This window comes from Physeter macrocephalus, chromosome 16 (assembly GCF_002837175.3).
Source record: "Physeter macrocephalus isolate SW-GA chromosome 16, ASM283717v5, whole genome shotgun sequence".
Lineage (NCBI taxonomy): Eukaryota > Metazoa > Chordata > Mammalia > Artiodactyla > Physeteridae > Physeter > Physeter macrocephalus.
The window spans coordinates 30,835,435-30,862,901 of record NC_041229.1 but is presented as its reverse complement, the minus strand read 5'-3'; the positions used below and the strand labels follow the sequence as shown (position 1 = coordinate 30,862,901).

The window sequence follows — 27,467 nt, the reverse complement described above, 5'->3', positions numbered from 1 at the left end:
GTTGCTGTGGGCTGGGGCTGCTCTTTGTTGTGGTGTATGGCTTCTCACAGTGGTGGCTTCTCTTGTTGTGGAGCACAGGCTCTAGGCACGTGGGCTTCAGTAGTTGTGGCACATGAGCTCAGTAGTTGTGGCTTGCTGGCTCTGGAGTGCAGGCTCAGTAGCTGTGGGGCATGGTCTTAGTTCCTCTGCAGCATGTGGGATCTTCCCGGACCAGGGCTCGAACCCGTGTCCCCTGTATTGGCAGGTGGACTCTTAACCACTGCGCCACTAGGGAAGTCCCCAGTCCCTTCCTAATATTGTCTTTTTAGTGAGTGTATGAAACAAATTTAATAAATGATGGTAATAATTATAGCTAATATCTGTTGAACACTGTAGATGTTCCAGTCTATGAAATATGTTAAATGTGTTTTATCATCTAATTGTAGAAGTACTGAAAATTTATTTTAATTGAAATATAGTTGATTTACAATGTTGTGTTAGTTTCTGGTGAACAGCAAAGTGGTTCAGTTATATGTATACATATATATATGTTCTTTTTCATATTCTTTTCTGTCATGGTTTATTACAAGATATTGAATTTAGTTCTCTGTGCTATACAGTAGGTTCTTGTTGTTTTCTATTTTATATATAGTTGTTTGTATATGCTAATCCCAAACTCCTAACTTATCCCTCCCCTCCCTTTCCCCTTTGGTAACTATAAGTTTGTTTTCTATGTCTGTGAGTCTGTTTCTGTTTTGTAAATAAGTTCATTTGTATCATTTTAGATTCCACATATAAGTGACATCATATGGTATTTGTCTTTCTCTTTCTGACTTACTTCACTTAGTATGATAATCTCTAGGTCATTCCATATTGCTGCAAATGACATTATTTCATTCTTTTTTATGGTTGAGTAGTATTCCATTGTATATATATATATATATATATATATATATATATACCACATCTTCTTTATCCATTTGTATGTTGATGGACATTTACGTTACTTCCATGTCTTGGTTATTGTGAATAGTGCTGCTATGAACATTGGGGTGCATGTATCTTTTCAAATTAGAGTTTTCTCCAGATATATACCCAGGAGTGGGATTGCTGGATCAAATGGCAACTCTATTTAGTTTTTTGAGGAACCTCCGTACTGTTTTCCATAGTGGATGCACCAATTTACATTCCCACCAACAATGTAGGAGGGTTCCCTTTTCTCCACACCCTCTCCAGCATTGATTATTTGTAGACATTTTAATTATGACCATTCTGACTGGTGTGAGTGATACCTCATTGTAGTTTTGATTTGCATTTCTCTAATAATTAATGAAGTTGAGCATTTTTCATGTTCCTTTTGGCCATCTGTGTGTCTTCTTTGGAGAAATGTCTATTTATGTCTTCTGCCCATTTTTTGATTGGGTTGTTTGTTTTTTGTTATTGAGATGTATGAGCTGTTTGTATATTTTGGAAATTAAGCCCTTGTCAGTCTCATCGTTTGCAAATATTTTCTCCCAGTCTGTATGTTGTCTTTTTGTTTTGTTTGTGGTTTCGTTTAGTGTGCAAAAGTTATAAGTTTGATTAAGTCCCATTTGTTTATTTTTGCTTTTACTTCTATTGCTTTGGGAGACTGACTTAAGAAAACGTTGCTATGATTTATGTCAGAGAATATTTTGCCTATGTTCTCTTCTACGAGTTTTATGGTGTCATGTCTTATATTTAAATCTTGAAGCCATTTTGAGTTTATTTTTGTGTAGGGTGTGAAGGAGTGTTCTAACTTCATTGATTTATATGTGGCTGTCCAGCTTTCCCAACACCACTTGCTGAAGAGACTGTCTTTTCTCCATTGTATATTTTTGCCTCCTTTGTCAAAGATTAATTGACTGTAGGTGTGTGGGTTTATTTCTGGGCTCTCTTTTCTGTTCCATTGAACCATACATCTATTTTGTGCCAATACCATGATTCCTGTAGCTTTGTAGTATTTTCTGAAGTGTGGGAGGGTTATGTCTCCAGCTTTGTTCTTTTTCCTCAGGATTGCTTTGGCAATTCTGTGTCTTTCATGGTTCCATATAAATTTTAGGATTATTTGTTCTAGTTCTGTGAAAAATGTCATGGGCAATTTGATAGGGATAGTGTTATATATGTAGATTGCTTTGGGTAGTATGGCCATTTTAACAATATTAATTTTTCCAATCTAAGAACATGGGATATCTTTCTATTTCTTTGAATCATCTTCAATTTCCTTTATCAATGTTTTATAGTAGAACTACTAAAATGTAAAGATTAAAAAAATAGGGGCTTCCCTGGTGGCGCAGTGGTTGAGAGTCCGCCTACCGATGCAGGGGACGCGGGTTCGTGCCCCGGTCCGGGAGGATCCCACATGCCGCGGAGCGGCTGGGCCCGTGAGCCATGGTCGCTGAGCCTGTGCGTCCGGAGCCTGTGCCCCGCGACGGGAGAGGCCACAGCAGTGAGAGGCCCGCGTACCACAAAAAAAAAAAAAAAAAAAAAAAAAAAAAAAATTAAGAATGACAGACAGCTGTATTTTATCTGTACTAATGGCTAGGTAGGAAAAAAATGGTTTAGCTTGAAGTGAGAAAAACTAAAACAAAAGACAAACTTCCCTAAATGGAAAGCTGTTCAGAAGAGACCCACTTAGATGGGTTAAAGATAGTTTCATTGAGGGCATTTTATTTTCGGAAAGAAGGTAAAAGAGTGAATTATGAGTATTTTTTTCTGGGTCTGCATACTCATGATACTATATCAAGGTTTGAGTTTTCTATAGGTACACAGAATTTGTTGCCAAAGTGTGATAGAAGTTAGTAAACATTAACGAAAGAGAAATGAGGAACTATTCTTTTACAACATTTTTATTGGTTTTTGTTAAAAGTCTTCCTGTTGCAAAGTGCCCACCTCTTACCTAGTATGAAAATCCATTTGAGTAGGTTTGCCCACTGTAACCTACTTCAAAGACCAGTGAGCACACATAGAGTCAAACAAACAAACAAACACAAAAACAAGGAGAAACAAAACTTATACAGTATGTTGTCTGTGATATGTTTAAAGTAAAGGCGGATACATTTATATTCATCATAACAAATGTTAAGGCCAAAAAAGCCACTGCTTGTAAAGAATTATTATAATTTGTATAGTAATGCTATTTCCTATTAAAAGAATTATAATACATGTCAGGGAGTCCACAAGTAGGTTTCTTCCTGGAAATAAAAAACGAACTTATCAATTTGCTTCAGTGTATTAGGTAAGAAAAAAATGACGGGTGTCTAACTGAAGCATGCATTGTGTTGATTCTGATTTTGTGTAAAGTTGACCATATAGGAATTTTCCATTTGGATTAAAATTCTGAATCCGAAACTAAGAAACAGTTTAGAAGCAGAATTATTTTCAACAAATTCTAAATTACCCATAGAATTGAAGGCCATGGGAAGAATACGTAACCTGAGTTCTGATTTAGTCCTTAAGATCCGGTTACCAGCTGCTCTCAGTCATCTTCATTCCTTAGGAAAGACTAGACTTTTCTATTTAGCAACCAATCCAGGAACTAGATTTCAGCACACTAACCACATCTTCCTTCTCTCTATCATACTTGTACGCTTTGGGTCCTGAAAAGAAGTAAATGTAGCCTAAAGGAGACAAAGTTGAAATTATGGTTACTGAAAATGACTTGCAAATTTATAAATGGGATTGTCTTGTAGTTGTAACTTTCTTGAGGTAGCACCAAAGGAGGACTGAGAATGTGTCAGGTGGCAGTTAGCTAATCCTCTGCACAGCTCTCTCTGAGCCCTAGAACTTGACACCCCTAACATGTTGATCATCTCTAATCTCTCTGCTCATGCCAGAGGTGTTCTTTGCTTCTACCCAGGCTGTTCCCCTCCAGGAAATCCAGCCCCCACTGTTTTCTTTCCCTAGTCAAACCTCTAGCCATTCTTTAAAACCCAGCTGAAGTCCCACCATGAAATCTACAGAACCTGATTCCTGTTTTGATCTTTTCTTCCTCAGATGACCTCTTGCAATTATTGTGAAGACTACCACACTATTCAATACTAAATTATAGATTGTCTTGTTTCCTAGTAATTTCATCTGTGTTGGATGGAGGGTCATTTCCCAAAGAGAATAACCATTCCACAAGTGCAGAGACCATATCGAACTGTCTTTGCATTTCTGAACAGTGTCCAGCTCTGTGCTATGTACTCAAGAAGAATGTTTTGACTGATTCAAAAGATCCAATTAAACTTATTCAACCCAGTTCAATTCAGTTCAACTTTCCCAGCTATGTGTTAAATTTCAGGAGTTAGGTGAGGGAGTGGGGAAAGGTACTGGGAAGGTTGAGAGTATGTGCATTTTAAAGATGAAAAAGGTAATTTTGACTGGATGGCCTTTATGATGTAGCTGACTAATGCACTGAAGCTATACTTTTAAAACTTTCCATATGTAAAGAGAGAACCATAATGACAGACTTTTTATACTCTTTCTGGTGGTTAATCTTGTTAGATAAATTTATAAGGGACTCAGGGACAAAAAAATAAGAACCAAGGACTCCCATTTGGAAATCCATCTTCTTCTATGTTAAAGCAGAGACCAGATTTCTTGTTACAATTTCTACAAAGAAACTTTACAGTGGAAACACTCACCATTTAACTCCATAGCAGCATCTATTTGGCCATTAACTCCTGAAAATTCGTCTTCAGTATTCTTTGGATAGTCTTTTTCCATTTTCCTTTTTCGTTCATCATAGCTGGAAGAAATATTATTTCATAAATAATATAAACAAGAAGTATTTATCGATTGTAGAAGACACTGTGCTAGTCAGGCATATTTAGCCAGGGCTGATTTATGATTTACTTTAGATCTTTCTCTATCTCTCTGTCTCTCTCTCTTTCACACACACACACACACACACACACACACACACACACACACACACACACACTGCCATTTCTCTCCCAGTTTCCAGAGATTCTAGGAACACTAGTAGTTTAGGAGTGGAGTCATTGCTCTAAACATTCTCTTTAAAAAATTGCCAGATATATTGTTTAGAAATAGTTATATTGTTTAGAATTATAGGATAATATTTCTATAATTAAAAAAATACTGCCTTTTAATGGGAACTCTGCGTATATTTTTAGTGCTTTATTTACTGTTGCAATTTCTGTCTCGCTTATGTTCTCTATGTATGAATTTCTTGGCTTACCAAACAGTTAAAAACCCTTCACAGAGGCTTTCATTAATGAGCTTCTTGCTGTGTACCATAGAAGAGGGATTGAACAAATAGTGCACAGTGAATGAATAAATAAATGTGTGAATGCTCAATAGATAAAGACAAGAAATGAGAAAATCTGGAATAATGGAGACTTTGCCTTTTAAATTGTTTTAATTGAATTAAATTGTTTTGTTTCCTAGAAAGATTATACAACTGACCAAAGAGTAGATTAGGGTTTTTTTTTCCTGAATTCACAACTACCGTGCAATGATAACTCTGAAGATTGGTTAGTACATCTCTTTGTGATCTAAATTACCCCTTGTAGAAAAGACTGTGACTTGTATGAATCACTATGACTTGTATGAGTTCAGCATGTAGGCAGGGCAGACTCTTTTCCCTTCAAGAAGATTTCATTTAAAGTGTGAGAAAGTCCTTTCTTCATTAGCATAGAGCTCCCAATGTGGACATTCCCAAGGTGGACACGCCACTCCTTTCCCACCCAAAGGTCAATTTCTCCTGTGTCTGTGCCACTAAGAGTTTCCTGCAGCAGCAGATCACATCCACCTTCTCCTGAAATGTGCCTTTCTTGTGACTATGACTTCACAGGCCAGGGGACAGATCTCTCATGATACTGAGAGGATCAAACGTTGGCAAAGAAGTATTCAGGCTGAAACTGACTAGTGGGCTGAGGTGCTTTATGGGATGTTGAGGATAGGGGTGGAAGCTAAATCATAGAAGTATCAATAGGAGTCCAAACTCCCTTTCCAGGAGAGCTATTAGAATCTTCCAAGTAGGCCAAGGGGAAAACCAAGCTATATGAGTTACTGTAAGCGCAAATAAACATGGAAGCCATTTACCATATTTTGTTGTCATCAGAAGTGCCAATAAAGAGTGGGGACAGGACACTTGTATGGTATTAGAAGGAGTGGTTGCAAGGTATCAGGACTGCAATGAGGGAAAGACTGGAGAGAAAGAACAGTCAGGCATATTGCCTCTCCCATGGCTTGGACTTCTTTTGCTCACTTTGTTCCAGTGTCTGAAATCTAGAGTCAGACACTGAAAGTACAGGTTGTTTACATATTAATCTTTGTTCACTAGGTTTTCTTCTCTCAATTCCCTGAGGCAGTTGTACTGGGAAAATGGATGCTTTGAGTGAAGGGAGTGAGGAAGATAATTCCAAAGCTTAAAATATTTGGGGAGAGGGATGCAAAAGGAAGAGCAAAGAAGTGACCAAGAGACATTTGGTGTCTATAGATATAGAGAGAAGTGTGGTGGGGGGATGCCAGAGAAGATGACATTTTGAATTCTTTGCTTAATGTTGACCCCTAAGCTCAGGGAAAATGGTGAAATGCCTTTCATGTCTTTATCCTCTTTCGTCTGCTCTGAATAGAGGATTAGAAGCTGAGCTATTATAATTAGAGCTATGCCTTACCTTTGTGTTCATTAAATATTTATGAGTGATTTTGAGAACTTAATCACCATTTATATTGTTTTATGGCAAAATGTGTTCTCAGTTCCAAACAAGTGACTGACTAAAGAATATCTATAGGGAAACCTATTACAAGTTGGGATCTGCTTGTATTATATTTAAATTGGATTGAGAAATCTGGAAAGTATGAAAGGAGAGAGTAAAGATCTTTTCTGAGACTAGAAAAACTGTTTAAATAATACAGGAATAAGTTTTAAAGAGAAAATGATGACTATTAATCCAATAGAAAGATCTGAAAAATAAATCTTTCTCTTTTTAACTGTCTGCTTAGTTTGCTAAGGTGGGTGATAGTGACATCTAAAATCATATATATATGTTTAGAGGATAATGGAGGTAATAATATTAAATGTAAATAAAATTTCAGAAGAAATTTTAGAGATGCAATGTCTGGCTGAGAATTTTAATTTTCAATTGCATTTATAAAAATGTAGGCAAAAATTTTGGCAAAACTATGAAATCATTTTTTTTCCTCCATCCCTTCTACCACTTATGTATTTAATAGTCCCTCTCCCTTTCTGCCAACCCCCTCTCTGCTCTCTTGCCTTTTATCCTATAACTGCTTTCCAAAGAGTATTACTCTCAATAAAATCTATCTCAAAGTATCAGTCTGACACATAAGTCACCATTTTAAGATTAGCTGATAACATGTATATTTCATTCGGACCTTTTACGTAGACACTGTGTAGATGGGCCTACATAATTAACATAGGGTTACCTACTTTTCATTTTACCAAGTAAGAACATTACCATCAACCCTCAAAATAAAAATTACCACCTATTTTCATTATCATTTCACAAAGAAAAGAAACTTTAATACTAAAAAAGGCAGAAAGGACATAATCTCAGAATAAAAAATGGTTCTTGCCAATAATACTGACCCAGATCACACCCCCCTGTGTTTATTGTATTGTGCTATTTTTATTTTTCTGTGGACTGCTGAAAACTTTGTGATGATCTAGCCCTTGGTTTTTGGAAAGATATTTGAGGATTTCTGTTATAGAGCAAAGAGTGTATAGTCAGATGGTTCTGGGTTTGAGTTCTGACTCTGTTACCTGCTGGCTCTGTGATCAGGGGAAAGTGCTCTGAGCTCTGAGCCCTGGTTTCCTTATCTGCAATACAGTAGTCATGAAGATGAGAGAAACCACACACACACACACACACACACACACACACACACACACACACATACATACACACATGCATGTCCCTGGTACATGTCAACATCAAGGTCTGGCCCAAGATATAAGACTTTTTAGTTTATTTTGGCCCCAAGAACCAATAACTGACTGGGTAGTATGACGTTTAGTGAATGTTGCGATTTGGTCTGGGATCCTAAGTCACCAAAGAGCTTAGTCTTTACCTAATTTTTCAAACACACTTCATTAGGATAACATGCAATAGTAGGCAAGTTGAGAAGAGGAGAAAGGAGGGTTAGAGAATGTTGGAGGTAGTCCAGAGATCTCAGCAGAAAAGAGGTTAAGGAGGTCTACTAGTATGTTGAGGATTTGGCTGAGGGTAAAAGAAAATAAAATTATATGACAGGATGAGAATTATGGGCATGGGTATTTTAATTGACAGTAAATAAATAAATCAATGGTGAAGAGAATAAAAGATGACTACGTATGGTAGATGGAACCGATCTCTGTATTTGGATTCAGATGGCATAAAATATAGCCTCAGATGGACTATTTTTAGCTGTGTGACCTTGATCTAATCACTTAATCTCTTAGATGCAATATTTTCAACTATGAAATTGAGATAGCAATACCTACTTCTCAAGATTGTTGAGAAGACAGATGGGAAAATGAGAGAATATACTCATTGTGATTCCTAACACATAATTAACCATCAATATTTGAATACTAAGAAAATATTTATTGTAAATATACTAGAAAACTGCTAAAATCATTGCATACGTTTTCTCATTACTGAGGTCTTGTTTGTGAAGCCTAAATACCAACTAAAAGTGATTGACCAGTAACTATGTTTATTTCCTTTAAGAGTATTTGTTTCATCATTTAATATTGATCAATGGGTATAGATATTAACTAAATCATTACTGACAGCGACACTTTACTAGCGATATCGCCATAGATATCTGATGTGGTTTTTCATATATATTATCTTACTCTCTACCTTTGTAATCTAAGAATTTGGGGACTATATTGGTAAAGTACTTGCATATTGTTTAACTGTATGATCAGACCTTAGATTTGTTAGGAATTTCTGGTGTTTTCATTGTGATGATTTCTAACTTATGTCAGTGGCAAAACTTAATTCCATTCTGCCTTCTTTGAAGTACTGAATAGGGAGTTCAGTCTGCTAAAAGATGCTTAAAGAAAATGTGAGAAAGGATGGCAAAAAGAGGAATTTATTGATAAGTATTTATGGTATATGTTTCAGGAAGTTTCTTCAAGGAGACCTTTCTAGTGAAATCTAGTGGAATTTCTGGTGGAATCCCCTTTGAAGTAAATAATCCACTTCTAGCCAGGAATCACATGGCTTTCATGGAGGAAGGGACCTTTGTGATCTCACTAGAGAGGGCAGGGGTGAGAGTGGTCAGGAATGAAGAGAAGGGAGAAGAGAAAGAAGCTGCCATGTACCATCCTAGATAAGGGTCAGGAACCAGGTCCCCATGAGGAAAGTGACTGTGAGAAAATTCTGGAACAAAGAATTAATAACAATGTTGAAAAGTATTGATGGTCTCAATTACTATCTTACTGTATGATGAATTGCAAATTTATATCTCCAGCCTGAATTCTCTGAATTCAAAATCTGTATTTCCAACTGCCTTCCAGACATTTCCATTCATTGATATCACTAGCATTTCAAACTACATATGTACAAACTGGAATTCCTGTTTACTCCTTTAATTTTGCTTTACTTCTAATTTTATTCTTTCCCTATTGAATGGCCTTAGCTTCCTTGTAAAAAATCAACCGAGCATAGATATATGGGTTTATTTCTGGACTGTCAATTTTATTCCATTTACCTATATGTCTATTCTCATGTTAGTATCACATTGTCATGATTACTTTTGCTTTCTAGTAAGTTTTGAGATTGAGAAGTCTGAGCTCTCCAACTTTATTCTTCTTTTTCAAAATATTTTGGCTATTCTGGGTCTTATGAGTTTCCATATAGATTTTAAGATCAGCTTGTCAGTTTCCCTGAAGAAACCAGTGATATTCTGATAGGGATTGTGTTGGGTCTGCAGATCAATTTGGGGAGAAACTGCCATCTTAAAAACATGAAGCCTGACCCATGAACATAAGATATCTTTCCACTTAGATCTCGTTTAATTTCTTACAACAATGTTTTGTAGTTTTCATATTACAAGTTTTCTACTTGTTCTGTTAAAATTTATTTCTTAGTATGTTTTTCTTCTTGATGCTATTGTAAGTGGAATTGTTCTAATTTTATTTTTGCATTGTTCATTGAAGTGTATAGAAATACAATAGATTTTTTTCATATTGAACACATACTCTGCAAACTTGATGAACTCATTTATTAGTTATAACAGTTTTTTTTCTTTTGAGGATTCTTTAGGCTTTTCTATGTAAAAGATTATATGACATACAAATAAAGATAATTTTACTTTCTTTCCAATCTTTTCTATCATTAATTTTTTATATCATTCATTCTTGCTTAATTGCCCCGCTAGAACCTCCAGTAAAATGTTGAATAGAAGTGGTGAGAATGGAAATTTTTGTCTTGTTCCTGATATTAGGGGAAAGCGTCCAATCATTCACCACTGAGTATGATATCAGCTGTGGGTTTTCATAGATGCTTTCTATCAGATTGAAACATTTCCTTCTATTCCTAGTTTGTTGAATGTTTTAATCATGCAATGGTGTTTGATTTTGTCAAATGCTTTTTCTACATCTATTAAGATGATCATATGGTTTTTAATTTTTTTATTCTATTGGTATGGTGTATTATATTAATTGATTTTCAGATGTTAAGCCAACCTTGCATTCCTGGGGAAAAAAATTTCCCCTTGGTCATGGTGTGTAATTCTTTTTATATATTTCTAGATTTGGTTTGCTAGTACTTTTGGAGGATTTTTGCATCCACATTCACAATATTTTGGTCTGAAGTTTTATTTTCTTGTGATGCCTTTGTTTGGTTTCCATATAAGGGCAATGCTGGCCTCATACAATAAGTTAGGAAGTATTCCTTCCTCTTCTATTTTTTGGAGGAGTTTGTGAAAAATTGGCAATAATTCTTTAAATGTTTTGGTAGAATTCACCAGTGAAACATGTAGGCCTAGGTTTTTCTTTGTGGATAATTTTTTAAATTATTAATTAAATCTCTTCAGTGGTTATAGGTGTATTCAGGCTGTCTATTTCTTCTTGACTCAGTTTCACCACTTTGTATCTTTCTAGGAATTTGTCTGTTTCATCCAAATTTTCTAATTTATTGGCACATAATTGTTCATTCCTTTATAACCAATTTTATTTCTGTAAGGTTTGTAGTAATGTTCCCTCTTTCACTTCTGATTTTAGTAATTTTGGTCTTTTTTTCACTAGGTCAATTAGTGAGCAGTTTGTCAATTTTCTTGACCTTTTCAAAGAATCAAATTTAGTTTTGTGGATTTTCTCAAATTGTTTATATATTCTCTACTTCGTTCATTTTCACTGTAATCTTTATTATTTCCTTTTTTCCTGCTTATTTTAGGATTAATTTGCTCTTTTTTCCAGTGTCTTAAGTGGAAAGTTAGGTTATTGATTTGAGTTTTTTCTTCTTTTTAAATATGGGTATTTACAGCTAGAAATTTCCCTTTGAGCACTGCTTTAACTTCATCAATAAGTTCTCATATGTTGTATTTTAATTTTCATTCACCTTTAAGTATTTTCTCATTTCTCTTGTGATTTCTTCTTGTCCCATTGGTTGTTGAAGAGCATGAAGTATAATTTCCACTTATTTGTACAATTTCCAGTTTTCCTTCTGGTATTGATTTCTAGCTTTATTCCAATGTGACAAGAGAAGATATTTTGTATGATTTTAATGGTTTTAAATTTACTGAGGCTTGTATTTTGGTCTAACATATCAACTGTACTGGACAATGTTCTACATGCACCTGAGAAGTATGTGTAGTCTTCTTTTGTTGAGTGAAGTGTTCCATAGATATCTGTTAGGTCTAGTTGTCTTATAATGCTGTTCATGTCTTCCTTTCCTAATTGCTCTTGTTGTCCAGTCGTTCTGTCCATTATTGAAAGTGAAGTATTGAAGTCTCCAACTATGATTATTTCAGTTGTGGTTTTCTCCCTGCATTTTTGTCAGTTTTTGTGCTTCATCCATTTTGGGGCCCTGCTGTTAGGTTGTCTTATATTCCTGGTAGAGTAACCCTTCTATCACTATAAATTATCTCTCTCTATTCCTAGTAATACTTTTTATTTTAAAAGTATTATTTTAATATGTTTTGTTGCCTGGTATTAGCATAGCCACCCTGGCTTTCTTATGGTCATTGTTTGCATGATGTATATTTTTTCCATCCTTTTACTTTCAGTCTGTTTGTATCTTTGAGTACACAGTGACATCTTATTTTTTTATCCAGTCTGACAACCTTTGCAATTTGATTAGATTGTTTAATCTATTCACTTTTAATATTATTGATATAATTAGATTTATATCTGCCATTTTGCTTTTAATTTCTACAGGTCTCATATCTTTTTTAGTTTCTTTTTTCCTCCTTAATGCTTTCTTTTGCTTTAATGAAGAATTTCCAGTGTACCATTTAAATTTCTTTCATGAGTTTTTTACTTCATTTAATAAAGTTATTTCCTTAGTGGTTGCTATAGAGCATACTATATATATATTTTAACTTAACATAATCTGCTTCAAAGTTTATATATAAATGTATATTATCTTTCTATATGTCATAGGCTCAACCATACAATTTTATATATATATATATATATACACACACAGCTTTATACAGTTAATTTTAATTAATTTAAAAATCAGTTAAGAGAACAAATACATTTATACTATCTTTTATAATTACATAATTATATTTACTGTTACTCTGTTTTTTTATGTGGATTCAAAATTTCAAATAACTGTCTGGGGTTACTTGCTGAAGCCTGAAGAATTTTCTTTAGTACTTCTTGTAAGGAAGATGCTAATGACAAATTCTCTGTTTTTGTTTATCTGGGAATGTCTTTATTTTGCCTTCATTTTTGAAAAAGAGCTTTGTGCAATATAGAATTCTTGGTTGAGAATATTTTCTTTAAGCACTCTGAAGATGTTTCCCACTACTTTCTGGCCTAACTGGTTTGGCTGACTTCCAGTCTTGTCCCCCTCTAATCCAGTCACACTGCTGCCAGAGTGATATTTTAATAACACAAATCTTAATGGGTTACTTCCTTGTTTAAGACATTTAAAGATATCCCTCTTTTCTATAAATTAACACTGATCTCCCTAGAAAGGCATAGGCCCTCCATGATCTCCGTCCTTGGGCCAAATCTCTCATTCTAGCCCACGTTCTAATCATACTGAACTGCTTGAGGTTTTCCTCCTATACACAGGCTTTTTTATGCATCAGTGCTTTTGCTTCAACTGCTCTCTCTGCCGGGAAGCACCCTGCCCCTCCTGTTTGGGAAACTCCTACTCAAGTCTCAAGATGAAGCTCAGTCACTGCTTCCTCTAAGAACTCTTTCTTGACAATTTTGCTAGAATTGGCCATTTCCTCTTTGTTTTGCCCCACTGATCCCTGTGCAGTCTTTTACAAGGCCACTTGTGGCACCTGGATTGCTCTTAATTACTTATCTATACATTTACCCTCAACTGTAAGACTTGTTGGGGGCATTAATAACAAACACCCAATATGAACTGAGTACTTACTATAGGACAGGCATTTCACATTTTTCTCATTCATTTCCACAACTCAATGAAGTAGATACTATTTCTGCCTCCATTTTGAAGATGATTAAACTAAAACAGAAAGGTGATCCAGGTTGCCAGATGACTGCTGTTAGAGTTGACATTAACACTCTCTTACTCTTGTCTACACTCTTATAAACAGCAAACTTTGTGCCTTCTCATGTGTCAAGGTCCTAGTACAGATCCTGACATGTAATCATGCCCAATATATGTATGTTGAATGTGGTAGTTTGGCAATACATTAAAAAAAAATAAGATTAAAAACCCAAGATTTTGAACTCCACCCATCTTTTAAATTTTTATTACTTATTATTTATTTCTCTATGGTGACTAACTATAAAATCCTTAAATAAACAGATCCAGTTCCAGTATTCTTGGGATATCTAGGAAGGAAAGAATTTAGAAGACTGTATCCTATTTTGCATCAATCATGCCTCCATATATATAGAAAGAGTGATTTAGGAGTGGAAAATGGATGGAACCTATAGATTTGAAAGTCACTTTACACAAAATTTAGAAAACACTGACCATGTCAAAGAATGATGGAGTTGATAGCATCTCCCCGTCCCCCTGCCCACCCCCCCAGTTCTCAGAAACTCCTTGGTGTAATCACTGCTCTGGTATTAGTTGGCAAGGGAGAACATCTATAGGGAGAAATTAACCATAGGTAGTGGAAGTAATGTAAAGAAAAAAACTGGCTGGATCATTGAGGTCTTCTAGGAAAAGAAAAGGAAGGAATGAAAGCAAACAAATGTATGGGGAAGTAGCCCTTGTTAGTAAAGTTTAACCAGTATGTCATTTCGTAATGTAGCATGTGACGACATCAGCATGGCAGAACCCCCTTTTGGATTTCACTTTGTAGTTCTGTGGGCTGCTCCTCTGTAAGTTACTATCAATATTACACTGACATGTGGGTTCTTACTCTTACAGACTGAATCAACCTAGCCCCAAGCCAACACTCAAACTTCAGTGGAGGAATTCTTCAGTAGTTTTCTCATGCCATTTCATTCACTAAAACGGGTCCCCAGCCCTAGGGGTTCATGGAGAATTTCCCTGACAACCTGCATATCCAGAGACTTTTCTTCCCTTGGCACATTATTTGTGTCACAGACTGAATTAGCATGAAGAAGAACCTGAGGAATGACTAAGGAAAATAAATCCTAACACAATGTCAATGGGTGTCAATAGTAAAATTATTGCTCTGTAACTTGAGGCTTTTGTATTTTTGAGTGTGTCCATGTGCTTTACCTATAGAACTTCATTGCCTCCTTTGCTTTTTCCTTCCAGCCCTCTTTCTTCCTATTTAGAATAGGATGTAATGGCTGAGGCGCCATTGGCCACCTTGAATCCTGTGGCAACCATGAGAGTGGAAGCTACCTGTTAATACTAGAGCAAAATGTCAGAAGGAACTTGGGTCCCTAATGGCCATGGACCCACCTTACCAGCTCTAAATCTGATAAACTTCAGACATTTTACATATATGAGAAAAAAAGACCCTTATGTGTTTAAGCCACAGTTATTACTGGGTCTCTCTTACTAGCAGCTGAACATAATTTCTAACCAATATAGGGCTTTACAAGACAATAAGATGTCATACTCATGCGCGAAATGTGTGGAATTCAGGGGGATTTATTAATAAAGATGATATGTTAGCTTTTCCTGAACTTTTGAGGTTATTTGAAAATAACCTTTTCAAGGTTATTTGTCTTATTCCTTAGTATGTAAACCAGTGTTTGTGTCGGAGAGTATGAAGTAGAAGACTTCGATTGCTGAAATGACTGTCTCTGCCTTGCCAAAAGCAGAGATTTCAGTGCAATTTCAGGGCCCTTCAGTATTTAAAAAGAAAATCCCCTTTGACCAGCTCTTTGACTGGATTGCTGTTTATAGGAATACTGAAGTTTAAGCAATCATTTGTTAATTATCACAACTTTTAAAGCAATTATTTGTTAATTACCATATAAGTTCCTACTATTACTGAACAGTCACTCTTTTTGAGCATCTACTATATGCCAGGAACTGTGCTAGGTATCTACATGCATTATATCACTTAATACTCTCAATAACCTGGGGAGGTTAATATCAAAAGTGTCTACTGCAGTTTCTTTTCCTTTCCAGCAAAAGGAGCCCTTTAATATTTGCATTAGTGCCCTAGGCCAACTTTTTAATGACTCTGTTTTATTTAGATTACTAAAGACTTTTCCTTAATAGACACTCACAGAAGTTCAACTGGAAAGGTTCAAAATTATTTCCTCAGGGGAATAAGGAATCGTTAAAATCAGGGACTCTCCCCTCCCCATCCCTAAATTTATGGAGAATTAAAAACCTCTCACCAGGCCCCTTGTGTTAGCTGTTAAGCCTCAGTCCTGCCTGGTTGGAGGTCCATGCTTTACTGCGGGTGCTTGTGGGTGGTAGATTAGTCCAAAGACCAGGCGATGAATGGAGAATAGAAATAATAAGAGAGTGAAAAATCCCCACAAGGAGAATCGGGCTATGAACAGGCTTTGACAAATAACCAAATAATCATAACTCATACTCTCACACACCTGCTCATACACGCATCTCTGGATGCCATTCTCTGAATACCTAAAATAGGAGTTGGATTTCTCAATATCTATCTTCCTGTATGTCAACACGGTGATTACAGCCACCTTACCTTAAAGAAAGACTTTGGAGAATATGCCCAGCAGATATTAGGGACTTAATAAGGGAATAACTATTGATATTTCATAAAGGAAGTTCTGAAAGAAAATTAGCTGGCTTAGTGGTTTAAACATTGGACTGGAAGTGACAACTCATGACAGCACGTGATACTTTGAGCAATGCTACCAGGGCTCTCAGTGGCCCAGAAAAGTCAGCAGGGTCCACATTTTGACATTCATTTTTATGAAATAAATTTTTCTTTTCATGAAGTATATCTGTGCTTCAGTTATATTACTTTCTCAGCTCTAAATTGAGGAAGATGACAGATATTTATTTATAAATTTATTTTATGCCACAGAAATGGTTATTAAAAATATATAATAGAAAATAGAATGAAAACCCTTGGACCAAAGTTGGATCCTCTGCCAAGCAGACCCTAACAGGGACCTAAAGCGTTTAGCACAGTCACCTGTTTAGAGTCTGTTTTGGTTTCTTTCTTATAGTTCAGAAAAACAAGCAATGCTAAAGTGAGAGCTGTGAATAAAGAAGGTGCAGAGTCAGCGCTTGACAAAGAGTTGCACTCAGTTCTCTAACATAAGTCAATTAAAGTGGTAAGATGAGGCAGGAGAGATGAGGTGTGACCCTGTGTGCAGTGACTGGATCTGCTTAAAATAACCTCCTGCAAGACGGGCATGGAAATGATATGTAATCCTCCTTGGATAAGAAGAATCTTCATGTTCTGGGTTAAAGGACTTGGCAATAAGGCCTTTGCATTTCAGCAAAAATTTCCTTCAAAGAGCCCCATAGTCAAGACCACATTCATTTTGCACAAAATCACAGACTGTGCTGGAATGCATAGATACCCAAGAGGGAATCAGTTCTTCTTTCAGGCATTCCCAGTGGGTAATTATATACTGGAAGTGCTACATCCACTCTTTTAGGCCATTGGGGGTCCAGTTAATGAGTGATTTGAAAGCTTTGGATGATTCATGTGCTAAAGACCAAACAATGGGATTATTGAATGAATGTTTCACTTATTTGGATGGTTCAGTATCTTGAAGACAGTATCAACCATCAGTAAATGACACCCCAGCGGCTGAGAAGAGTCAATGGGCCTATAGCAAACTTGCTTTGCATTCTTTTCTGCAAAAGGATTTTTCCTTCTTACTGAATACATCTGGACAATCAAAAGGAGAAAAGCCATACCTGTAGTATTCATCTCCCACAAAGAAAAGGGTCTTCTGTGCATCCTTGAGATAGACGGCAGCATCTATTCGCTGCACGTATCTTGGGAACCCAAAGTCATAAATAGTCCGAGGAGAACCTTGCATTTGGAATCCTCTTGTTATCCAGTAGTGGGGTCCTGGAAACAGAAATTAAAATTTACAAAAACTCTGTACCATTTAGTGATGCTCTTCACTCGTGAGGATTTCTATGCAGGATCACAAATAGGGCTAGTTTATCGGATATTTACCATGGCTAAAACCTAGTAGGAGATAAAAGCCTCAATTCAATTCAGTAAAAGACTTAAAACTTGCTCTGGAGACAAAATCCCTAGTGATGCCTTAAGAAAGCAATAATATTGATACAATTATGTTTTAAATTTAACACATTCAATTTTTTCAAGATACTTTTCATCTGTATAATCTCATTTCAGTGTCATATATATATGAGAGACAAGGGGCAAGCAACTCACAAAAGGTGATTCTTGCTTAAATTGGCACTAACCTTCTACCCTTAGCCCTTAGCATCAAGAAAATACAAGCTAAAACTGATAGTTACCACTTATTGGACAACTTCCATTGGCTAGCCATTGTCATATCTTCAAGGTTGTTATTATTATAATTATTTTGCACAGAAAGAAATGAAGACTGAGAGCAGTTAGATAACTTCCCGAAGTCACTCAAATAGTAAAGGTCTGGAGACAGAGACATATTGTGTGTGTCCACCTCCTGAAGTTGCAGGCATCTCTCCACTCCCAGCTGCTTGTATTGTTCTCCTGAGGGTTCCATGCTGATTTTTGTGAATTAGAGGCTCTCAGTAGAGTATACCATGTCACTCAGAGCAGAGATCCAGGGGACAGAGACTAGGTTTCTACCTTCTTGGACACTGTCATGAAACAGGCTTGGAGATACCAGATGCTGACAGTACTAGGTGTTTCAGACACACCAGGCACTGTACCCTGACACTTATTTCTCTGAGGGTTCTTTAAGGTACCTTTAAAGAAGTAAGCTGTGCCCCTCTCAGCCACTTCATAAGCTGCATCCACATTGGACATAAGCTGGGGGAAGGAGCTGGTGATGGTGCTGGGCCGGATCCCTGACATCAAGTGAACCTGCCAACGCCAGAAAATCCTATTGGGCAATGGAAAAGAAATCAAGATCAAGGGTTGACTTAGATCTTCAATTGAACCTGGGCTGAAATATACTGCAAACCACACTTCAGAGGCCATTTCTAAATGCCTCTTGCTCTGGCCTTGTTTTTAAGGAGAATATAATTTTTTGACTTTAGTAAACAGTTTCTTCCCCCCTTTCATTCTTTTAGCATCTCTGTTATCCTCTTTCCTTCATTTATTTAAGGATGTTCACAACATGAAAGGATAGCAAGGGTTGACATCAATAATTTATACACTTAAGATGTGCACCTTCCTATTCCAAGTATCATTTGCTACAAATTTCCCTTTCCTCTTCTGATCTCTTAAAAATTAAAATCTCATAAAGATAAATACCATCCAGGTGCACTTTATGGATATTATATAAATGAGCCAAACTTTTGTGGTTGGAAGAGACTAATTATTTCCTGTAAAAACAGCAAAAACATTAACAATTATAAATGACGTTGCCTATGTACTTATCTATTGAAAATGTTTATATCTTTGGACTTAATGGCTACTTCAGAGAAACTCTGGTACACACACATTAACTTAAGATTTATCAACTCAACTACCCATTTATCCAGTATTATTTACATAAAATTGTGGGAGTATACAAGAGGGTACTGGGTTGAAACCTTCAATGTAAATGAAGTCCACTTTGAATTTTGGAGATGAAAATCATTCTTATAAAATACGAATAGTTTACTTGACTCCACAGAAGCTAGAATCAACACATAAAATTATTTGCGGACAGGGAAATTGTAATAAAGTTCTGACATTTAATTTTCCATGTAGTAAGTTTAGGCACTCCTTAAATCTTATGTTGGGTTTTAGTTAATTTAACAAATATTTATGGAGCACCTATCAGCAGGCACTGAGGTAGACATCAAGGATGAAGCACTGAATAAGACTGAGGCTCTGCCCTCAAGAAGCTATAATCTAGTAGTAGAGGCAGATAAGTGATTAGACAATTATAATTCAGAGCAATTCGTGCAATGAAGAGTCAAGCTCATGATGCTCTGAGAACATAGAGTGTATCCCACAGAAGGGATGTGTCATTCCATTTAGGGGGCTGGCGTAGCCATCCAGATGAGGCACTTTAAGTTGATGACAAAATCTAAAGGACAGCTGTATTGAGAGAGAGAAATACTTCATGTTCCTAAGCAACATCAAGAGGCAAAAGGAAAAGCACATCATGTTTTAGAAGGCTGTAAGCTGGAGTTGCAATTCCAATGCTGACTGGTATCTCCAAGCCTGTTTCATAATCTCTCTTTTTTTTTTAGGTTCACTAAATTTATTTTAAAAATCATAAAACATTTCTTACAAAAGAGTATTACATTCTGCACACTGCTCTGAATAGATGCCAGGGACATATGGACTATTGTTACTTTTCCTCCATCCCCCCCGCCAAATGTTACAGTGACCACAAAGCAAAGTGTTCACAATAATTACATGGGGGGATTTTTTTTTAAACCACCAACAATGAACAAAAATTAAAATTCACTCACTCTGCTGCTGTTTCAAAATTTCAATGTTAGTTTCTGCACACCCTCCCCCACCCCCCACCCCTGTTTGTAAGGAACTAAAACTTTACATCTGGTGAACAGCAAAGATTTCACTGCATCTCAAATGCAGAACACCTATGAAGCAGAGGAATGTTGGCTTTTTAAACAGAAGCAGATAAAAAAAAAAGATGCAGGACTCCTTCAGTTCTTCACTAGTCTTAGATAAACTTTCCAGAACACTGCTTCACACTATAAAAAAGAAAAAATATCTTGCATTATAATCCTTCAGCATCTGCATACTGCTTCACAGTGTCCTGCAGCAAATATTGTGCATTCTGTATCTGGTCCTGTGTTCCTATAATGGTAATGATCTGATCTTCGGACCCTTCTAAAGGCTCATCAATTTTAATCAAAGCTCCTGACTCATGACGGATTTGTTTAATCCGCTGACCACCTTTGCCAATAATAGATCCAGCTAAATCTTTGGAAATAGTTACTTGTGTAGTAATAATAGGTCCGCCAAGATTACCATATGAGCCACGACCCCCTGCATAGGAATAATCATATCCAGAGCCACCCTCTGGTTCATAAGTCATCTGCCAGTCTGATGGGCTCCATGTATCTATTGCAGAGTCCCAGGTTTCATCAGCACTGAAACCAACCATGCCATCATAACGGTCTCCAGGTCTTCCTCTTCTGTCATAGGCCATTAGCTCTCCTCCTCTAGGTGGTGGTGGTGGAGGAAGAGGAAGATTCCGAGCTCTGCCACCACCCCGGCCCCCTCGTCCAGAAGGAGGTGGAGGAGGTCCTCGGCGAGGGCTCATATAATCATAATCCCTTCTGGATGGAGGCATGGGATGCCCACCCCGACCAGGAGGCATTCTGTCAAAACCACCTCTTCCCTACATGGGAAATCCCACGGGACATCCGGCGGTCATTGAACATCATTGTAAAACCACCATAATCATAGGTTTCATCGTAAAAATTGGGATTATAAGGCTGAGCACGTCCTTTGATGGGAGACTCTGATATAAGATCAAGGATGATCTTTATGCACTCTACAACCCTATCAGGTTTTCCTCCAATAAGAACGACTCTGTCAGTGGATTGAGGACAACATTCCTGGAAAAGCTTGATTGTTGTCTGAGTGTTCTCTCGAAGTTCTTTTATTTTAGCACCTTTGACCCCAATAACTTCTCCAGCCAGACTCTGATGAATCAACAGTCTCAACTCACAGTCAAAGTCGCTTCCTTTAGAGTGTTGGTAATTTAAGCATTCCACAGCATCAGATTCGAGCGGGAGCTGGCTGGTTGCAGTGGGTGATGGCAACTGCAGGCCCTCTTCCAAGGTAGGGATGATTTTCTTCAGAATTTCTCCAATTGTTTCAATATCAGCACTGATACTCAATATGTGCTCGGGGCCACTGCTGTCTGGGACTGAAACACTGGCATTGTAGTCTGTACGGAGAGCCTTAATATTCTTGCCTTCTTTTCCAATCACTGCCCTAGCATTCTTGCTCTGAAGCAGAATGCGTAATTCAACCATCTCATCAGTGCTTCTAGATCTTTTAAAAGCTTGTTCCTCTTCCATATCTTCAGCAGGGCGTTTACCAAATTTGCCATTGGTTTTAGTGTTGGGAAAGGTTTCCTCTGGCTGTTCAGTTTCCATTTTCTTGTATTAAAGAGTCACACCAATCTATTATTAAATATATCCTTGCAGGGTAGAACTGAAGTGTTCTGGGCGGGACCAACTGACACCCTAGTGCTGCAGTAGCTGGGCAAGGCTACCGTCCCTATGCCTCCGTGCCACCTCAGCCCTGTTTCATAATCTCGTGAATGCAAATAATAATAACTGGCCTATCTCCTGAGATTCTTATGAGGATCAATTGAGATAAAGCATATGAAAGTGCATTATAAACTGTAAAGTGCCACTTGGCTGGATATTGTCCATTTTTAAAATTATTATTTGGGCATCTACCATAGACAATACTCAGTGTGGCAGGAGGCCATTGAGGGTACACTTCCTTTCCCCAAGCTCTACACATCACAACCTTATGTAGACCATACGTTTTAACAGATGGAAAACTGAGACCCAGGAAAGCTGATGGGCCCAAATGTCAGCAGTGGTTAGGGGCAAACAGAGCCAATTAGACTAGAGCTCTGTTGATTTTCATCACATGCCCTAACTAATCTACTTGCTCCTTCACAGCCTGTGACCTCTGGTTTTTCTCTGTTTATAACTTGACCCCTTACCCAATGAGACCTAACCTTTGCTGAAGACCAGAGAGACTGCTTTCCCCCTTTCCCTTCTCTTCACTATCACAGAAAGAGCACAGGTTTGGGTATCCAGAAAAATAAGGTAATGAAAAGAGAAAAAGAGATCATGTCAACAGGCCATAATCTCATCTTTGATAAGGAGGACAAAACAATGCATTAACTGGGAACCTGATGAAGAATCCAAAAAACAAGTGTTTTCCAATTAATTCAGTTTAATACATACTTCTGAAATGCGGACTCTGCTCAAGTCACTGTGCTAGATTCCCACTAAGGCACAAAGCTTGCCTTTCAGGCAATTATAGTAGTGGGGTTGAAGAAATGAGAAAAGTGGGCAGGGAGAGCAATGCTACTGGAGTCTAGTGAAGACAAGGGATGACATTTTAGTTTACATCTGACTATGTATAGGACAGCCCAACATGACAAAGACTTGTCTAGCTCAAAATATCAGTAAGTGCCAAAGTTAAGAAACCTTAGTTAAAACACTTATGACATATTAGAATGTATACACTGTATGTATAAGTAGTAATAAACACTACCTATGTGTGATACTTGTGTAAAGTATCACAAATTCCCAAAGGATCTGTACTCATGAAAAATTTCAGTATATTAATGAAGAAAAATTATGTCTGCTGGGTAATAAAGCAATAGAACACATATTCAGAGGATTTACAAACTTAGAGCTATAGGTTACAATAATTAATAAATTAAAATTGACAAAAAATGTATAGCAAGTAACCTCCTAATACAGCTGTAAATGGATTTAAAATATAAGCAAAATGAAAATCTATAAAACTGTTGGAAAGGAACAGCTGAAGGGGTATGTAAAAAGGTATTCTATGCAAAAGGAAATCAGAAGAAAGCTGGAGTAGCAATACTCATATGAGAAAAAATAGACTTTAAAATAAAGACTGTTACAAGAGACAAAGAAGACACTATGTAATGATCAAGGGATCAATCCAAGAAGAAGATATAACAATTGTAAATATATATGAACCCAACATGGGAGCACCTCAATATATAAGGCAAATGTTAACAGACCTAAAAGGAGAAATTGACAATAACACAATAATAGTGGGGGACTTTAATGCCCCATTTACATCAATGTACAGATCATCCAGACAGAAACCCATAATGAAACACAGGTTTAATTGACACATTAATGACAGATTAACTTAATTGATATTTATAGAGCATTCCATCCAAAAGCATCAGAATACACATTCTTTTCCAGTGCACATGGAACATTCTCCAGAACACATCACATGCTGGGCCACAAAGCAAGCCTCAGTAAATTTAAGAAAATTGAAATCATATCAAGCATCTTTTCTTACCACAATGCTATGAGATTAGAAATCAACTAAAAAAACACAAACACGTGAATGCTAAACAATATGCTACTAAACAACCAATGGATCACTGAAGAAATCAAAGAGGAAATCAAAAAAATACCTAGAGACAAATGAAAATGAAAACATGATGATCCAAACCCTGTGGGACTCAGCAAAAGCAGTTTTAAGAGGGAGGTTTATAGTGATACAAGCTTACTTCAGGAAATGAGAAAAATCTCAAATAAACAACCTAGCCTTACACCTAAAGCAACTATAGAAAGAAGAACAAACAAAGCTCAAAGTTAGTAGAAGGAAAGAAATAATTAAGAACAGAGCCGAAATAAATGAAATAGAAAGGAAGAAAACAATAGCAAAGATCAATGAAACTAAAAGCTTGTTCTTTGAAAAGATAAACAAAATTGATAAGCCTTAGCCAGACTCATTAAGAGAAAAAAAGGGAGAGGGCCCAAATCAATAAAATTAGAAATGAAAAAGGAGACGTTACAACTGACACCACAGAAATACAAAGGATCATGAGAGACAAGCAACTATATGCTGATAAAATGGACAACCTAGAAGTAATGGACAAATTCTTAGAAATGTACAATCTCCCAAGGCTGAACCAGGAAGAAATAGAAAGTATGAACAGATCAATCACAAGTACTGAAATTGAATCTGTGATTTAAAAACTCTCAACAAATAGAAGTCCAGGATCACAGGAGAATGACTTCACGGGTGAATTCCACCAAACATTTAGAGAAGAGTTAACACCTATCCTGAAACTATTCCAAATAATTGCAGAGGAAGGAACACTTCTTTTTTTTTTTTTTTTTTTTTTTTGCGGTACGCGGGCCTCTCACCGCTGCGGCCCCTCCCCCTGCGGAGCACAGGCTCCGGACGCGCAGGCCCAGCGGCCATGGCTCACGGGCCCAGCCACTCAGCGGCACGTGGGATCCTCCCAGACCGGGGCGCGAACCCGGTTCCCCTGCATCGGCAGGCGGACGCGCAACCACTGCGCCACCAGGGAAGCCCCAGGAAGGAACACTTCTGAACTCATTCTATGAGGCCACAATCACCCTGATACCAAAATGAGTAAAAGATACCACACAAAAAAGAAAATTATAGACCAATATCATTGATTAACATAGATGCAAAAATCCTCAATAAAATACTAGCAAACCGAATCCAGCAATACATTCAAAGGATCATACACCATGATAAAGTGGGATTTATCCCAGCGGTGCAAGGATTTTTTAATATCTGCAAATCAATCAGTGTGATACACCACATTAACAAATTGAAGAATAAAAATCATATGATCAACAGATGCAGATAAAGCTTTTGATAAAATTCCACATCCATTTATGGTAAAAGTGCTCCAGAAAGTGGGCATAGAGGAAACCTCAACATAATAAAGGCCTTATATGACAAACCCACAGCTAATAACATCATACTCAACAGTGAAAAGCTGAAAACATTTCCTCTAAGATCAGGAACAACACAAGGATGCCCACTCTTGCCACTTTTATTTAACATAGTTTTGGAAGTCCTAGCCACAGCAATCAGAGAAGAAAAAGAAATAAAAGGAATCCAAATTGGAAAGGAAGTAAAACGGTCACTGTTTGCATATGACATGACACTATACATAGAAAATCCTAAAGATACTACCAGAAAACTATTAGAGCTCATCAATAAATTTGGTAAAGTTGCAGGATACAAAATTAATACATAGAAATCTCTTGCATTCCTATACACTAACAACAAAACCTCAGGAAGAGCAATTAAGGAAACACTCCCATTTACCATTACATCAAAAAGAATAAAATACCTAGGAATAAACCTACCTAAGGTGGCAAAGACTTGTACTCCAAAAACTGTAAGACACTGATGAAAAAAAATCAAAGATGATACAAACAGATGGAAAGATATATGATGTTCTTGGATTGGAAGAATCAATGTTGTCAAAATGACTATAATACCCAAGGCAATCTACAGATTCAATGCAATCCCTATCAAATTACAATGGCATTTTTCATAGAATTAGAACAAAAGAATTTTAAAATTTGTATGGAAACACAAAAGACCCAAATAGCCAAAGCAATCTTGAGAAAGAAAAACAGAACTGGAGGAATCAGACTCCCTGACTTCAGACTATACTACAAAGCTACAGTAATGGTACTGTTACCAAAACAGAAATATAGATCAATGGAACAGGATAGAAAGCCCAGAAATAAATCCATGCGCCTATGGTCACCTTATCTTTGATAAAGGAGGCAAGAATATACAATGGAGAAAAGACAGTCTCTTTAATAAGTGATGCTGCAAAAACTGGACAGCTACATGTAAAAGAATGAAATTAGAACATTCTCTAACACCACACACAAAAATAAACTCAAAATGGATTAAAGGCCTAAATGTAAGACTAGATACTATAAAACTCTTAGAGGAAAACAGGCAGAACACTCTTTGACATAAGTTGCAGCAATATGTTTTTGGATACATCTCCTAGAGTAACAGAAATAAAGACAAAAATAAACATATGGGACCTAATTAAATTTAAAAGCTTTTGCACAGCAAAGAAAACCATAAACAGAATGAGAAGACAACCTACGGAATGGGAGAAAATATTTACAAGTGATGTGACCGACAAGGGATTAACCTCCAAAATATACAAGTATTTCAATATTAAAAAAAAAACCAATCAAAAAATGGGCAGAAGATCTAAATAGACATTTCTCCAAAGAAGACATATAGATGGCCAAAAGACACATGAAAAGATGCTCAACTTCGCTACTAATTTGAGAAATGTAAGTCAAAACTACAACGTGGTATCACCTCACACTGGTCAGAATGGCCATCATCAAAAAGTCTACAAGTAATAAATGCTGGAGAAGGTTTTGAGAAAAGGAGCCCTCCTACTCTGCTGGTGGGAATATAAACTGGTGCAGCCACTATGGAGAATAGTATGGAGATTCCTTAAAATACTAAAAATAGAGCTACGTGTGATCCTGCAATCCCACTCTTGGGTATATATCTGGAGAAATCCATGATTTGAAATGATACATGCACCCAATGTTCATTGCAGCACTATTTTCAATAGCCAAGACACTGAAGCAATGTAAATATCCATGGACAGATGAATGGATAAAGAACATGTGGTATATATATATAATGGAATATTACCCAGCCATAAAAAAGAATGAAATAATGCCATTTGCAGCAACATGGATGAACCCAGAGATGATCACATAAGTGAAGTAAGCCAGATGGATAAAGGCAAATATCATATGACACCGTTTATATGTGGAATCTAAAAAAAAATGATACAAATGAACTTATATACAAAATAGAAATAGACCCACAGACACAGAAAACAAACTTATGGTTATCAAAAGGGAAGGTGAGGAGGGATAAATTAAGAGTTTTGGATTAACATATACACACTACTATATATAAAACAGATAACCAACAAGGACCTACTGTATAGCACAGGGAACTATACTCAAATTTTTGTAATAACCTATAAGAGAAAAGAATCTGAAAAAGAATAGATATACATGTGTGTATAGTTGAGTCACTTTGCTGTACACCTGAAACTAACACAACATTGTAAATCAACTATACATCAATTTAAAAAAAACAGCTGCAGGATGTATTGGAACTGGTAATGAAAATAAACGTCATATCAACAGTTTGTAATCTGCTCTTTGATAAGGAGGGCAAAACAATGGAGTTTATTGATATTATAGTCCTGCTGATAGATATTTAACTGCACT

The 27,467-nt window shown here is 36.7% G+C and overlaps 2 protein-coding genes and 1 long non-coding RNA gene across 4 annotated transcripts in view; 1 reads left to right on the top strand and 2 right to left on the bottom strand.

The window, feature by feature from the left end:
- LOC102995937 (uncharacterized) overlaps nucleotides 1–27,467 on the top strand; it is a 186,048-nt gene that overhangs the window by 130,068 nt on the left and 28,513 nt on the right. The gene's annotated exons all lie outside the window — the stretch shown is intronic.
- The window catches only part of MMP20 (matrix metallopeptidase 20), a 51,438-nt gene continuing 24,981 nt past the window's right edge, over nucleotides 1,011–27,467 (bottom strand). Inside the window, exons 7-10 of the mRNA XM_007115662.4 lie at nucleotides 18,426–18,562; nucleotides 17,415–17,571; nucleotides 4,626–4,729; nucleotides 1,011–3,617 (exon numbers count right to left, since the gene is read on the bottom strand). Coding sequence (XP_007115724.2) covers nucleotides 3,517–3,617; nucleotides 4,626–4,729; nucleotides 17,415–17,571; nucleotides 18,426–18,562 — 499 coding nt within the window. The 3' untranslated portion in view covers nucleotides 1,011–3,516. The remainder of the gene's footprint in view (nucleotides 3,618–4,625; nucleotides 4,730–17,414; nucleotides 17,572–18,425; nucleotides 18,563–27,467) is intronic.
- LOC102996386 (heterogeneous nuclear ribonucleoprotein K-like) lies at nucleotides 20,195–21,800 on the bottom strand. The gene is given in 2 exon segments (XM_055091351.1): nucleotides 20,195–21,017; nucleotides 21,019–21,800. Coding segments are annotated over 2 exon segments (1,392 nt in total). The 5' UTR covers nucleotides 21,756–21,800; the 3' UTR covers nucleotides 20,195–20,362.